General features: G+C 38.2%; 1 protein-coding gene across 1 annotated transcript in view; it reads left to right on the forward strand.

Annotated features, from left to right (window-relative positions):
* Positions 1-16,739, forward strand: part of TDRD7 (tudor domain containing 7) — a 71,465-nt gene that overhangs the window by 21,341 nt on the left and 33,385 nt on the right. Inside the window, exons 5-6 of the mRNA XM_080819835.1 lie at positions 5,428-5,501; positions 7,735-7,952. Of these exons, the coding sequence (XP_080675961.1) occupies positions 5,428-5,501; positions 7,735-7,952 (292 nt within the window). The remainder of the gene's footprint in view (positions 1-5,427; positions 5,502-7,734; positions 7,953-16,739) is intronic.

Genomic DNA, 16,739 nt, shown 5'->3' on the forward strand with positions numbered 1-16,739 from the left:
AAAATAATAAAAATTTTAAAAAAACATATACATACATCTTTGTATATTATTTCAAGAGATTCTTGGGTCCCAGAAGCCCTTTCTCAAAATCTCTGGTTAAGAACTCATGGCTGCCAGTTAACAAACCGGAAGGTTCTAGAAAAATAACATGACAGGTATTTTCTAATACTGTAGGTATCAAGCTAAGTTTATTATGTGTCACCAGTAAAATAGAAAGAGGAATCAGGAATAAGGATATATGATTGATTTGTGATTTCTCTGATTTATATGAGGGAAGGAAATATTAACCTCTAAAATAATGTAATTCATGACTGTTGTATTTTTATTAAGGTGATAAGATTACTAAATTAGGTATTTAATATATTTATCCATAAAACATAGATAAATACAGAGCTGAAGGTTGAGGTTCCCATTAGGCCCATTAGAAAGAGAGAAGAAATTGCTCTGTGTATAAAAATCCTGGGGATAGGAATAAATGGCTGTCTGGCATTAGCCAACAGACACCATGATCAAAAAGGCATCCTTCAAATATTAAGCTAAATGAATATAAATTTAGTGTTGGTTTCTGAGTCTTTGAATGTTTAAAGTAGTTGTATGTTTAGTGCATCCTAAATATTTATAGAAAGCATGTTCTAAAAGACATTTATTGCTTTGTTCTGATTGTAAAAGTATTATATATATGGTATAGAAAATTTGCAAAGTATAAGGAAGTAAAAGAAATTTAAAAATTGCCTCTAATCCAAACATAAATGTAACCATTTAAAAATATCTATCTTTTGGAGGCACTTGGGTAATTCAGTTGATTAAGCATCTGACTCTTGATTTTGGCTCGGGTCATGACCTCAGGGTCCTGGGATGGAGCCCTGCGTGGGGAATCCGCACTCAGTGGGGAGTCTGCTTGAGGATTCTCTCTTGCCTTTTCCCTCTGCCCCTCCCTCCACACACTCTCTCTTTCTCTCTCAAATAAGTAAATCTTTAAAGAATATATCTATCTATTTTAGGTGCACCTGGTTGGTTAAGCTCCTAACTCTTGGTTTTGGCTCAGGTTGTGATCTTGTAGTCATGAGATTGGGCCCCGCATTAGGCTCTGTGCTCATTTGGAGTCAGCTTGAGATTCTCTCTCCCTCTCTCTCTGCTCCTCCCTCTGCTCACTTTCTCCCAAATGATATATGTGTATGTAAGTTTTTAAAAATACAAGTGGAGGGGCGCCTGGGTGGCTCAGTGGGTTAAGCCTCTGCCTTTGGCTGAGGTCATGATCTCAGGGTCCTGGGATCAAGCCCCGCATCAGGCTCTCTGCTCAACAGGGAGCCTGCTTCCCTCTCTCTCTCTCTGCCTGCCTCTCTGCCTACTTGTGATCTCTCTCTCTATCAAATAAATAAGTAAAATCTTTAAAATATACAAGTGGAATCAAACTATGTATTACTATTTTATAAACTGTTTTAAAGGTAATATATTTTTAACCCACATGATTAAGAATACTTCTACATTATCAATTTTTTTAAGTTTGTTTGTTTCTTTTAAGTAATCTCTCCACCCAATGTGGGGCTCTAACTCATAACCCAGAGATCAAGAGTTGCATACTCTTCTGACTGAGCCAGCCAGGCACCCTTACATTATCATTTTTCATGTTATCAGGGAAGTCCATTGCCCAACCACCTATTGTTGAATATAAATAATTTCCATTATTGTAACCAATTCTATGATGAACATATCTGTAGAACAGAACTTGCATATATTCATAACTAGTTCCTTAGAATAAATTGATGAAATTGGGTAAAAGAGTATACATACTAAGGCTATTACTAATTTGTGCTCCACGCAGTTTATACCAATTATGTTCTAGAAGTATACGATGTGATTGTTTCTTTATACCCCTGCCAACACTAGGCATCACTTTTTTAGTTGATAACTCTAAAAGGTGAAAAAAATGTACCTGTGTTTTAATGTCGATTTCTTTGACTTAGATTCTTAAGGAGGTTATAATTTTCTCAAATGTTTACTCAACCATTTGTAGATCTTTTATGAATTACATGTCTTTGCCCTTTGCACAACTCTTCTGTTTTTTTTCTTTTCTCATTTGTAAAAATAATTTATAAATTAAGGATGTTGACCTTTTGTAATATGTTGGCAATGTTTCCTCAGTTTATTTAATTTTGGTATTTCCATTATACAAAAACTTTAAAATTTTGTATAGTTACATCTATTAATCTGTTCCCTTGTGGCTCTGTCTTTAGGTGTTATGCTTAGAAAAGCATTTTTACCCCACTATTATGTAACAGGTCTTCTGTGTTCTTTTAGAATGTTATGCTTTCATTAAGTCCTTAATTCCGAATTTATGTGGTTTTGTATAGCATGAGATTTTGCAGTGTTATTAGCCAGATGTCCTAATACCAATCATTAAATAATCTTTTCTTTCCATGCTGGTTTCAAATACTGTCTTTACCAATAATAAATTGTTATAAATATATGACTCAGTTTCTGGGCTTTCCATTCAGAGTCATTAATTACCTGTCTATTCTTTTGCTGTGCCAGATTATTCAGATTATTATAGCTCTGTAATGTGTTAATAACCTTTACTCTCTACTTCTTCCTCTCTCTACTCCTGATAGGAGTTCTTGCTTCTATCCTGTGCTTTCATTATACCTATTGCCACTATTATAGCACTTAGTAGATTTTGCTTTTATAAATAGATTTTGTCAGTGCATTATTATCTATTTTCATGTAAGAGATTATATAGATTTAGCAGTTTATAATGCATATTTATTATCTCCTAATTTCTGTGGGTCAGGTATCTGACACTGCTTAGCTGGGTCCTCTGCCTCAGTCTCTTACGAGGCTGCAGCAAAGGTACTGGCCATGGCCGGATGAATTAAGCAAGGATCTGCCTCTGCTGATGCACATTGTTGTTGGCATAATCATTTCCTTTCAGTTTTTCCTCAGTGCCCAAGTTCCCTGCTGTTGGCCAAAGACCATCTTCAATTTCTTTCCACACAGGCCTCCCCAATATGTCTTTTTGTGCTAGCAGGGGGAAAATTAGAATCTTTTGTGACATAATCATTTGTAATCCCCTCAACCTTGACATATTCTGTTGGTTAGAAGCAAGTGACTCAAGGTGAGCACTTGGGTGGTGCTCCAAGCGCAGCTTATACAAGGCTGTAGATACCAAGGCAAGAATCACTGGGGGCCATGTCATAGCTGCTTACCACAGTTTTCTCAACTATATGTATAGTCCATGAGATAGGGGTGTGTTTCTCTTCCTAATCACAGATCATTACTGTCTCCCCATGCGTGCACATAGTAGGTCCTTAAGTAAGTGTTTGTAGGATAAGAATGTGTCTCTAATGAATGGCACATGTTTAGATTTGATGGAGGATTTTTTGGGGGCCAGTCTAAATATTTGTCCTTTTTATTTTTATTTTTATATTTTTTAAGAGAGAACAAGTGGGGTGGCAGGTAGAGGGAAAGAGAGAATCCCAAGCAGGCTCCATGCCCAGTGCAAAGCCCAACCTCGGGGCTCAGTCTCATGACCCTGAGATCATGACCTGAGCCAAAGTCAAGAGTCAGGCACCCACCTGACTGAGTCACCTAGTCGCCCCACTATTTGTCTTTTAAGAAACAAAATAATAAATGTTTTATACTTACTGTTATAGAATTGATTGGATCTCTTTCATCTTATTATGTTTGTTTTTCATGTGTCCCTGCAGTTTCCCTTGAAAGTTTTCTTTTGCTATGTCAACTGTTTTCTTTCCCATCCATCACACCCACCCATTCTTGATCCATATCTGTCCTTGCCATAATCTCTCTGTGCCCTCCTCTTGCTCACAGCCCTCTGCCTGCTACTAGAACCCTCAAAGCAGACTCAGAGCAGGGGAGGGTTCCGGTTTACATTTTTATGGCTCTGGTGCAAGTGAAAAGAGTGCTGTCTCCCTACCATTTCTGCATAAATAGGAGTTGGCTATGTTTTGACATCTTCTGTTATGACCCAGATGTGTTAATACATAAATATGATGCTCTTATCATTGCATAGCATCATATATTAAATAAGTTGTATTGGTAGTCTACCATTTAATAGTTTATTATAGAATTAAAATATTATGAGATGTGCTTCATTCCAAAGAATTTATCTAATTTTTAGAGTATTCCATGCCATCCAAAAATTTGAAAATATATGTACTATGTCATTGTCACCCACTCTGGTCCCATACCCACTGATGGGCAAGATGCAGTCATTGATTCATTCAATCATCTTATTCACTCTTACAACATTCACTCTCCCTTGCTTATACCAAGCAGTACCCTAGGCACTGGGAACAGGTCATTAAGACACTTGGAGTCTAGTGAGGGGGACTGATATGAACACAAATGGTGTGTGTGTGTGTGGCGTCTTTGTCCTCCTATTTGGAGAAATCTTCCTACATATATCCAATATAATTTATATAAATATTATTATTTGAGTAAGGTGTGAGATATGGGGAATCTATGTTTCTTCTTTTCTCCTTGTTATTTGAGCAATCCCCTCTGTGGTTTGGAATGCCACTTTTTTTCTTATGCTCAGATACAATGTAAATTGAGTGTTTCTATGCTCTGTATCATTTTAGTTATCTGTTCAAAGATTATAAATGTAATTTTGTAACTCATTTCAATTCCTGGTGATAGAAGTCCTTCATTTTTTAGTTCTATTCCAAAATATTCTTTATGTTCAACTACTTATTCTCTGCATGATTTTTTTTTTTATTTTGTATGGCTAGTCCCTTAAAGGTGGTTAGTTGGAAATCTACTTCCAAGTTCTTTTAAAGTTCCAGTTTAGGGCATGCAGGTGGCTCAGATGGTTAAGCATCTGCCTTCGGCTTGGGTCATGATCCCAGAGTCCTGGGATCGAGTCCTGTGTCAGGCTCCTTCTCGGTGGGAAGCCTGCTTCTCCCTCTGCCTCTCTCTCTGTCTCTGTCTCTCATGAATAAATAAATAAAACCTATAAAGTTCTAGTTTCAATTTAGCTTTTAATACCCATCACCCTGTATTAAGGAGGGGACATGTGGTGATGAGCACTGGGTGTTAATGCAACTAATGAATTGTTGAACACTGCATCAAAAACTAATGATGTATTTATATGTTGGCTAATTGAACATAATAAAAAAAAAGAAAAATACTAAAAGTGAAAACCATAATAAAAAGACTAATAAACATGACTACATTAAAATTAAAAAAATAAATTTAGCTTTTAACACATTTTTCTCTGGGTGAATATGAAACATGAAAGCTAATAATACCAGGTATCATTTTCATTTTTGCTCATTTTGAAATATTCTGACTTGTTTTGCTCTTCAGTGCTGCAGAGACTTTAAATGAAAAGTGGTGTTTAAAACTTGACATAGGCTTCACTATTAGAATTTTAACTTACTTTTTCTTCTTTTTTTTATAACACCTTAGGTTTAGCCCAAAGGCATCCCTTCCACCACCTTTTCAGATGCATCTCTCAAGAACGTGTGCTAAGGAAATGAGTGGTATGTGTGCTAACCATTATCTTCATGATACCTTTTGGTTTCTGGAATCTCGGAGCCCCTGAGAAAAATGTCTGGTGGTGGTATTTCACATTTGCTCCCACCTTATCCTACTTGGAATATCTCTCTCCTCCCTTCTTTCCTCATTTCTTTACGTTATGACATGAAGTGATCTAAAGAGCAAACAATACCTCTAGGGATATCCTTATTCTGACATAAGGCCCTCCTCACATCAGACCACTGCTGTTTCACTTCCGCCTGTCACCTGCAGAGGTACTTGTGTCCCTTGCCACCCTCTCACTCATTAGGGGGTGACATTTAATGTACGCAAATATGGGACTTCAACTCCTAAAATGGTTTCAGATAATCTACCATTGAAAAGCCTGGGACGGTAAACTGTGTACAATGACCACTAAGCATCTAAGTACGAATATAAATCATTCCTTGGGTTATAAGATCCAAAAGGACGGTTATGAAAACAGTAAGTCAAAGATTCTGAAGATTAAAAATGCACACACACATTATCTTGTCTTTTCCAACCAAAGTGTAAATTCCCTGCTAAAAGATCCACCTGAGGGACACAGCGTTTCACAATCAGTACTTATGTTGCCTGAAATTTAAGTGTGATTTGAAATGATTTGCTGCTTTAAGTGTGATTCTTACTGACTCAAAATAATTTTTCCCATAAGAACACATTTCTTATGGAAACTAATTGAATATGATTTTTGTTTATATCAATTACTGTTACACATGCATTTTCTGAAACATGGCAACTCAGTAAAGTTGTATACCCTTTAGAGACTGTAAATCTTTTTCAATTAGAATAAGCTTTTTTCTACAGAACCATGAGGACTTGTTTTAGAACGATTGCAGTTCACCCAGCAGCTGATATATACACTCTTATACACAGTCTCTCCTACCTGTAAAACAGATTGCTTCCTTGATTTGTTTAACAAAAGGCATGCAAGCTTAGGGGACTCCCAGTGGACCCCCAGAACAGGTGCATTTGCAGAGACTCCCAACTGTGCATCAGTTCTGCATTCTCCCTTTAAAGGAGGTCTGGTTCTCAGGAGCTCATCTTTTTCCTTATTCCTGGTCCTTTTGTATCATTATTTGGGGCAAACCTAAATAAATTAGTGATACCTTTAGATGGACTCATTTGTTTGCTGAGCCAAACTAAGTCTCATGCCTTGTGGTGGATAAAGCAAAGTCAGCATCTAGCCATCCTCAAGGAACAGCTTCCCCTTTGGCTTTCTGGCATCCTCAGAGGCCAGTGTTCCCAAACCAGTCTGTGTATCTCTCTACCTGCCAGTTTAAAATAGAATAAAATTTGCTGAATCCCAGTAGGAATACTGTCTGATTAAAGTACAAATATATTTTGCTTGTAGATGGTAATCTTTAATACACTCTAATCTGTGTCCCAGTGAAGAGGTTTGGAATGAATTTCATTGTTCTTAAAATGCCAGAACTGTCAGCTATAGACACTCAAATTTCTTTATTGTCTTAGGATGTTGGCTCAGGCATTCTAAGTTTTAAATAAAAAGTAAGTGTGAGTAAAGAGAGCCAAAACTTTATATAAAAATCACTTATAAAAGATAAATGATTTGGATTGATGAAATAAAGACAAATTAGTAATACTTATCTATGAACACTAGAGCTTTTATTTAGTTTATAAGCCGAGGCTAGGATGATTATTGTAGGTGGATCAATTTTTGAACTTCTGTGTATTGCTAAATTATTTTTCTCATTAATAACGCAGAAAACCTAGACAATTTTTTATTTTCTATAAAATGTTCTTTGACCTTATGATTAAGGCATTATCCTAATGCTTTGTGGAATATAGCTTTAAATTGAGCATTGCGTATAATCCAGTATTGTCTTAAATTTAACCTTTCTTAGTCGCACTTCAGAAATGATTGGTTAAATAATAAAGTTCATTATTCTTTACGAGGCAAGATCATTCTGATGTTTAAATTAAATTAGGAATCACCCTGGTAACATAAAGGAAGCAGGTTCCATCTGTGGGTGACTGTTGAGCCTGCTGGTTGTTTCACGGTTAAAATTTAGAATGAAGTTGTTATAGTCCTGCTTGGCCTAAATCCTGCTTGCTTCTAAGTCCCTTGACCCCCATAAACCTGAAGTGTAACAAAGCCTAATGACACAAATACTAGGTAATGGGGATAATCTAAAATGTTAAGCCTTCTGGTTAATTCTGTCATTTTTTTTTAATTTAAAGATAATTTAAATCAGACTGTTGAAAAACCAAGTGTCACGCCTCCTGCCTCTTACACTTATAAAATGGATGAGGTTCAGAACCGCATAAAGGAAATACTAAACAAGCATAACAATGGCATTTGGATATCTAAGCTTCCACATTTTTACAAAGAGTTATATAAAGAAGAACTTAATCAAGGAATTTTACAACAATTTGAACACTGGCCTCATATTTGCACGGTATGTTTTTCCTGTTCCTTCCTTCTGATGCCTTCTTCCTGCCCCACTTTCAGGTTTTGAGTTATTAATCATATCACCTTTACCCTGGGAGCACAAAGCACTTGATTTATTAATATTGCTTCATTAATATTTATCTCTAAGATTAACATATATCAGTTCTTATTTATAGAAGTATGTCAAGATTGAGGGCTATGTATGTTGTGATTGCTGTTTTTATATATTTTGTCGTAAATTATTTTTAAGTGCATTTAATATGAATACCATTTTGTATTGACCTGCTTCCAGTAGATACTGCTAACTTTGCCATTTTCATAAGTTAAACTTACCAGTAAAGAGACTTTATTAGCCTCAAATTTTACATGCTTATTATTTTGGCTATTTATAGAATACCTTATTTTAATTTTTAAATTAATACAGAGCTGTGATTTAAAATGTTTATAAAGTTCTTTGGAGGAAAAAAATTGACAAGTGAACTGACATCAATTTCTATACCTGTTTCTACTTGAAAGTCTATTATAATAAAATGATGGATCAGAATAGTTTATTAGAAATCTTAGTTCAGCCAGCAATAGAGACAATTAGATTCTTAAATTAAAGTAACTATGTTTCTTTTTTTTAAAAAAGATTTTATTTATTTATTTGACAGAGATCACAAGTAGGCAGAGAGAGAGGAAGGGAAGCAGGCTCCCCGCTGAGCAGAGAGCCCAATGCGGGGCTCGATCCCAGGACCCTGGGATCATGACCTGAGCTGAAGGTAGAGGCTTTAACCCACTGAGCCACCCAGGCATCCCGGAAGTTACTATGTTTTTTAATGTTGTCATTTACATAGAATATATTCAATGATGTATAACTATTTTACATGGCAATCTACTTGGGGCTTCTAAGCTTGCAGAATTAAGTATGTATATGATTTTTGTTTGATAGAGGGCTTTCATTTATCCAATCAAATATATATTTTGGCCCCCCAACCTTGTTGGATAAAGCACAGGCCACTCTTTTTCTAAGCACCTGGCTTAAAGACAACATGTATTTGTAACCACTTTTTCGTCTAGGTTTCTGACACCCATTAGAGTCTCAGTCACTTTGCAGGCAAGAGTCATTCCTTCATTCATCCAGACCATTTGTTTATATACCATTTACTGTGCACCTTCAGGGACCAATCACCACCGTAGATGCCAAGGGCCCCTTGGGACCAAGTCACGTGTCAGAATACACAGTGAAAAGTGGGAAAACAAGGAGAAATAGCAAACTCTGGAAATAGGCTTTTGCCCTATAATTTATAGAGACAAGAATATTTATGGACTATGTTACTCCTGATTTATGCAGAATATAGGGTTTGCTCTTATAATGGGAATTCCTGTTGTTTGTCATTCATTTCATTCCATTTTTCCTCCTTCCTAGGGCGAGTTTTCTCTTTGGGTGCAGATTTAGCACCATTGATGTGCCCCCTCAGTGTTCCCTCATCTTGAGGGGACTTTGGATGTTTCACTGGGCTGCTCAGTTTAGAGGGGCAAGACCTGGAGCCCCTTCTCTGAATGCATAGGGCTCTTTTATTTTTTAAATCTATAGATAGTCATAAACTTACAGCATATCTTCAGTGAACTTAGAGCCCCTTTTTGTCAGGATACACATAAAGGTTTGATAAAAAAAAAAGTTGTCTTTGGAGTAAATTTTAAAAAATTAACTCCATAGATCTTTTTTTTTTTTTTTTTTAAAGATTTTATTTATTTATTTGACAGACAGAGATCACAGATATGCAGGCAGGCAGAGAGAGAGGGAGAGAGAGAGGAGGAAGCAGGCTCCCTGCTGAGCAGAGAGCCCGATGTGGGGCTCGATCCCAGGACCCTGAGATCATGACCTGAGCCGAAGGCAGAGGCTTTAACCCACTGAGCCACCCAGGCGCCCCAACTCCATAGATCTTAATGCATTATTGTTTCTGGCTACTTTATTTTATACTCCATAATAACTACTAGTGTCTGTGTAACTTAATTTATGGCTTTTGGGGAGAAATTTTCATCTTTGCTAACTATCTGTCTGCAAAACTCCAAAATTTCTCTTGCTAGGATTGTAGGCGAGAGAGTATCTCTTTGATGTTTAAAACTTTATCTACAATGAAGGGTTTCTTACTAAATTTCAGGTGCCAAAAAAACTGACTTTATTTTTTGATTGCTCAAATTCATCTTTGTTGCATGATAATGTTCAGACAGTGAGGGTAGAACGTGAAAAAGACAGAGAATATACCTTTCTTATCTATATTCTGTGTCCCTCAACTTTGAGTAGGATTGTTTAGATGCAAACACTATAAATTATTAAGGATGAGAATTTGCTTAGTGTTAAAGCATTGTGTCTAGGATGCCAAAACTGCCAGTCTTGTTGTCTTCTGACTTCTTGCTTTTCACCTTCCTGAAAAGCAGAAATGTTGATAGCATGCCCAGAGCTGATACTATGATAGATGTGTACGTTCTCAAATGCAACATAGAAAATTCTGGGTAAGGAAGATTTGGTAGTGTGTATCTCTCTACACAGCTCGTTGTAAAACTGAAGAAGAAACCCAAGTGCAGCTCATTTCCCTATTTCTTCTAAAAGATGCTTTCTCTCCCAATCATATAAAACATTCTATATAAAAAAGATTGAAAAATAAAGTTAGGAAAGCAAGATCACCCATTTATACCTTTATACAATGGATACACCATATGTACATGACAGACTCAGAGATAGCCACTAGTATCAGAATATTAGTGTTTTCACTAATATCAGAATGGGCAAAATGAGCTTCTGGGGCCAAAGAGCACCTCTGAATTTTACTTTCATGGAGGTTCTAACCAGCTATGTGCCATAAGCTACTTTACAAGGATGTTGGGTTACCTTTTGATGCAGGAGGAAGGATGCTTTGACTCTGTTGTTCTTAACCGTAATCTCTCCAACAACAAAATGTGGACTGAGTTTTGAAAGCTAAAGAGAATATAGTCATGTTCACAGTGATGAGCCTGTTGCATAGGGTTCCTAGACAACTTGTGAGGGAAGTTGGAAATTGTGCAGAAGCTATCCTGGAAAGGCAAAGAGCCCAAGATGGTAGGTCGCTAGACCAAGGATACTGGAGTCTGAGAATTCCCACTCAGTCCTAGGAGGAGGATGGTGACACCTTTTAGCTGTTCTAAAATGCTGGTCTTTTTAATAATGTTCTTAACTGCTGTGTTTAGCTAGGATTTATAAAATGCTTCTATGAGCCAGACACTGCCCTGGGTGCTAAGGATGACAGTAAACAAGACAGACATGGTCCTTGCTTGCCCTTATGGCACTTACTGTTCAAGGGAGAAAATAAACATTGAACAAATAATGATAAGCCTGTGATTGTACTGAAGGAGAAGTCCAGGGTGTTAGGGAAATGGCCCAACTTAGTATGACGAGTTAAGAAAAACTTCCCGGAGGAGGAGAATGCTATACTGAAACCTGAGAGGTGAGCTGAAGAAAGCAGGCAAAGGAGGCAGCTGGTGCCAGAGCCCTGAGATGGAAAGAAAAGCTTTTTCAGGAAACTGAAAGAAATTCAGTAAGGAGAGAATGGCTCAAGAAGAAACTCAAGAGGCAAGCAGAGGCTAGAGGCCACCTAGAATCGTCAGTTGGTGGGAACTTGGCGGGGACCCACCACCGGGAAGTCACCCAGGATCCAGAGCCTCTGGCAGACTTTGCTTTCTAGTAAAATTCTAAATCTCATGACAATGACTGTTGGACACCTGAGATTTTGTCAACATTCCCCACTCTCTGCATTATGGGTGGAGAGAGAAACCTCTCCATTCCCACATGAGCCAGCACATGTGTATTTATTTAAAGTCTTATTTGCTGCTGCACAGAGAGCTGGGGAGCTTATCTTAGAGCCACACAGGACTACATGTATGCAACTGAGAAGAATTCCCGCCCCACTTCAGAGACCTAGAGAAGGAGCACAGGGCCACTTCAGGATGGCCGGGGGAACGTTCTGAGTTGTGCAGGAGGCACGCCAGGCCTTAATTATGAATATAACATTTTGTGATGAGAGCATGAATTCTAGAACATAAAATGAGAGTGATGAAAAAACTGTCCATTGTACAAATTATTCATGCTTTTACAAAAAGTCATTTACTATTAATCTGCATTTTTGTTAAATGACATTTCCCTACCCCTTAGAAATCACTGTTCTTTACATTGTTGAGTAACTCTAATACCTCGGACTCTAAAAAATTCTCAAAGTTCTGAATTGCATCAATACAGTAATTTCTGTAATATCATAGGAGGCGACAACAGTTCCACCACTTACAAAGATACATTTTTATATTTTTGGATGTTCAGGAATTTTTCTTTAATTGTGGTAATTAATAGTTTAAGATAATAAAGCCACCTGTCAGGCCATGCAAAATGAAGCGATCTTTTTAAAATCCTGGATATTTTTGGGCTAACACTGACCAACTTGGATTTTCTAAGGAAGTGAACATAAATCAAACAGCATGGATGCATCCTCAGACTTAATAGCATGGATACAATCTAGGTAACGCCAGGAGAAGCAGCAGTGAAAAGATAAACTGAGGGCTTCAAAGTAGAGCCATAATATCTAATCAGAATCTAATTTCTTTTCTAATCTTTCACCAATTAAAAAAAACCAGTGAACACATTGAAACAGTTTTTAAATTTAATTTCCGCGAGCATCTCAATAGAAGAAAGAATAGCACTGTAGCGAAATGAGAACAGAGATGTTGATGTGGACGATGTTGGTGCGCTGGGACTTGAAACGGAGCAACTGCCCACAGGGCGCCAGAGCAGGATAAGAGGAGTTTGGGCTTCCGAGTTCCATGTTTGCCTTGTCATTTCTTAGCTGTCTTACTTTCAACATACAAATCATCCTTCCAGGGCCCCACTCTGCTCTAAAATGTGACTCTGTCCATTGCATAAGGTCGTTGGCATGAAATGGGACAAACTATAAAAAGCAGCTGCCAGTGCAGCATCAGACACGCAGCATGTATTTAGGGAAAGGGCCGCTCTTTCTTGAGGGGCAGCCCAGCTTAAATTAAAGCAGGTTAGAACCCACTGGAAACCAGAGACATACCCAGTGAGCTCTACAAAGGAATTGGGCTCAGTGAAGACAGAGGAAAAGCTAATGAAAGAACAAAAGGTTAAACTGAAAAAGATAAGGAGCAGTGGGTGACTAAAGTCAAAGGAATCAAAATTCCAAGATTAGGTGAGTTTCTGTTATCCAAGGGGCACCCCCTCCACAGCCAAAGGTAATGAGAGCGTGCCTAGAGTACGTACTGAGCCTAGAAGGCACAGGGGAACCACAGCTGCCAGCCAAGATCATCCCCAAAAGCTCTGTGCACATTTAACCAGGAGAAGATGCCATCGTCTTCCTGAAGGAAATGGAGCAAGAGCCTGACCTCCGACACACTGAGGGAAAATGACATGAGTTCTATCCTAATGTCAATAGTTGGCAGTCAGTGTCAGCAGAAAGTCCTTACCAGGAGAAAGGAGGGAGAGGTGAAAGAGACCGTGAGCCTTAAATTGTATACAGTCCATAGAACTACTCATCCAAGATGGTGGAGAGAATTTTTGCTGGGCAGACAGTTTGTAAACACTCAGGGGTTACCCTCTACAAGGCACTTTTTACCTTTATCTTTGAGCAAATCTCTGTGGAACATGCCACAAACACTTGTACTTTCTTAAACAGAAGCAACTAAAAATTGTAACTGTTTCTGAATATCTTGGGCTCAGCACCACTAGTACTGGTACACCGCAGAGCCGGCGGCAGATGTAGGCGGTGTGGAATGTTAGATGGGGGGGTTAGCTCATCTCTATTTTCCTGCAGGCAGGATACACCCCACCCACTGCCCTTAAGGGCTACAGCTCCCAACCTATCAGTCTGTTTTCACTGTGGCCCGGTGGTGCCACTGAGCACCATATTCTCATCTCTTTCTCAATTGTCTGACTTTTCTAGCACTCCTCAGCTTTAGCACAAAAATACTGAGCTCTTAAGGAAGTCATCAACCAGTCATTCTTTCTTTCTGTGAACTGGCTGATTGTAGAGTACTAGCTTCTGGTCAGTAACTCTTTGATGTTTTCACTGTTGCAAGGTACTCAGGGGTCTTTATTCACTGCTGAAGTTGAGTTTTTAAATTGGTTTCTTTTTGAGTTCAAAGCCTTTCTAATGCTTGGATTGCTCAGAAGCAGACCTCCAGGTATATGTGATTTTACGGTTCTGTCTTGGGTTTGTATTGGATGGTGACCATAAAAATGAAATTTAGAACTTAAAGCTTTGGGGCACCTGGTTAGCTTAGTAGGTTAAGCACTTGCCTTGGGCTTAGGTCATGATCCCCGGGTCCTGGGATCAAGCCCCAAGTCATGATCCCTGCTCAGTGGGAAGCCGGCTTCTCCCTCTCCATTGCTTATGCTCTCTTGTATTCTCTCTCTTTCTCACTCTCACAAACAATAAATAAATGAAATCTTTAAAAAAAAAAAAAAAAGAAAGATCTTAAAGCTTCAACACAAAGAACCACTACCCGGTGGAAACTACCCAGTGGATGAGACCAATACAACTGTTTCAGAAAACCTTTTAATTGGACAATACCGATTCTATTATAGAATCCCAGAGAAAATTCTGATTCCATGAGAGACAGTAAGTTTACCTCAGTGCCTCATGCTGCAGAGTTAGCAGATGAGCCTTCCATAGACTCAAAGGATTTGGGCTTCAGGAATTTAAGTTTACAGGTAAAATTAGAAAGGAAGAAGTAAGGACTTCTAGAATTAAGAAGAAGAAAGTTTCTAGGTGTGTAGGATAAAGACATTTGTGTGAACAAATGGGGCTCCTGAAGAAATCGATGTTTGAAATCCTTGGGCCTCTCATATACCAAACCTAATATGTCTACTATAAACAAAAAATCCCAGAGGGGTGTGAGAGAAGTATTTCACTGCAGTTCCAAGTGAGGCAGAAATCAAACTAAATATAATGGACTTATGGGGATAAAAAGTTTAAGGCATATTAGATACTAGAATCTTCTGATGAGTGCCAAAGGAAGTGGTTTAAACTCCATGGGGTAGGGAGTTAATCTTCTCTGTTACCTACCTGTCTCTCCTGTTGGGGGTGAGGGTGAGGTGGAGTGAGTAAAGATGTGGAGTTCTAGGTCATGCCACTTCCCAGGTAGTTTTTTGAGTGGATATCCAAAGCCAAAAGGGGGGGGGGAGAAATGTAGAGCCAACAAAACAAAGAAAATATGGAGGAAAACGGTAGGGCTTTGACCTTGAATCTTGTCCTACAGAACAGAAGGCCCATGACTCCCTCCTCAGGTATGTATTTGGATCAGGAAGACTGAAGAAGGTGTAAAGAAGGTATCTCCTAAGAGATAACTGAAATGATGAGCTGCTGATTGTCATACCAAGTATATAATAAAAGCCACATTTCAAGTGGCTGTTGACTTACCTTGGTCATTCATGAAGGCTAGAAGAAAGCTTTCTACTTGGGGGATGCAACAGGAGATCACATGACAATCTGGTTGGATGTACCAGAGCAGAATGAATAGTGGACACCACACTGTTACCCATATTATAGCAGTTCCTTATCTTTGGGGAGATTGTTGTAAGCTGGGGATACAGTAGCAGATATCTTTTGTAAGCCTATTTACCAGATAATTAAAGAGAGACAAAGACATATTTTGTGGAGGATAGGTAGCAATCACTGTAGAATGCCTGAGAAAAACAAATTTTCATGAAAATCTTAGTTTCAGTTGAAAAAAATTACATTTGTTTTATGTTTTTTTAACTTGGGAGTGCTAACTTCAGTCTAATCAAGTCAAGAAACTTTTTTAAAATAAAAGACCAGGTAGTAAATGTTTTCAGTTTTGTGGGCCAACAGCTGTCGTTACCCACCATCTGGCACAGCTGCTTGACTCCACTCTTGAAGTGCAAAAGCAGCCAAACACAACGCCTGCACAAATGGGCACGGCTCTGTCCCAATAAACCTTTATGAACACTGGATTTCATACCATCTTCACATCACGAAATAATTCTTTTGTTTTTCTTCAACCATTTAAAAAGATAAAAATCGTGTTCGCTCACAGGCAAGACCAGAGCAGGTGACGAGCTTCATTGGGCTGCAGTTTGTAGTTTGCGGACCCCTGGTCCAATAACATACAGGCTTAAAACTTGGGGAAAATGGTGCCATACATCAGTTTCTCTTTCTTCTCTTATACAAGATGCCTTCAAGCTATGCCTCTCAGAAATGTTAAACAGATCAAATTAGAGATTGGATGACATACAAATGCTAGGCATTTTTATCTCTTGTTCTTTGGAGGGGCAGTTTTCAGCTAACTTTCTACTATGGTGGTTGTAAAAACTGCACCTTCCCTCTGGAGGGTCTTTTTCTAAATAATGGAAAGTTAAGGGTTTTCTCAGGACACTACAAGAAGAAGAAAAACAGCTGGTGCTTCCATTTTGTCTAAATATTTCATAACTCTCTTCCCAACAGTTTATTCCTGAAATTCTGATAGCTTTCATAGCTTCATCCTACCTTATATTCAGTCCGTTTTTGTAAGCTGTTGCTTTGGATCTGACAGAGAACTCAATGAGATGTGTGGTTTGTAGGGCTGAAACTCTCAGGATTTCGTAGGGTTGTTGAGATCGGATGCCCCATAAGCGAAATTAATGCTATTCTATTTCCCTGTTTATTTCTGAAATGTGGCTCATGATGTTATTTGTAGATGAAGGAAATGCATTAAGTCTTTGTAGTTGAAAAGAGTAAAGTGTACACTTTGTGTTATCCTGATTAATTTGAAA

Source organism: Martes martes (genome assembly GCF_963455335.1).
Source record: "Martes martes genome assembly, chromosome: 12".
Classification (NCBI taxonomy): Eukaryota; Metazoa; Chordata; class Mammalia; order Carnivora; family Mustelidae; genus Martes; species Martes martes.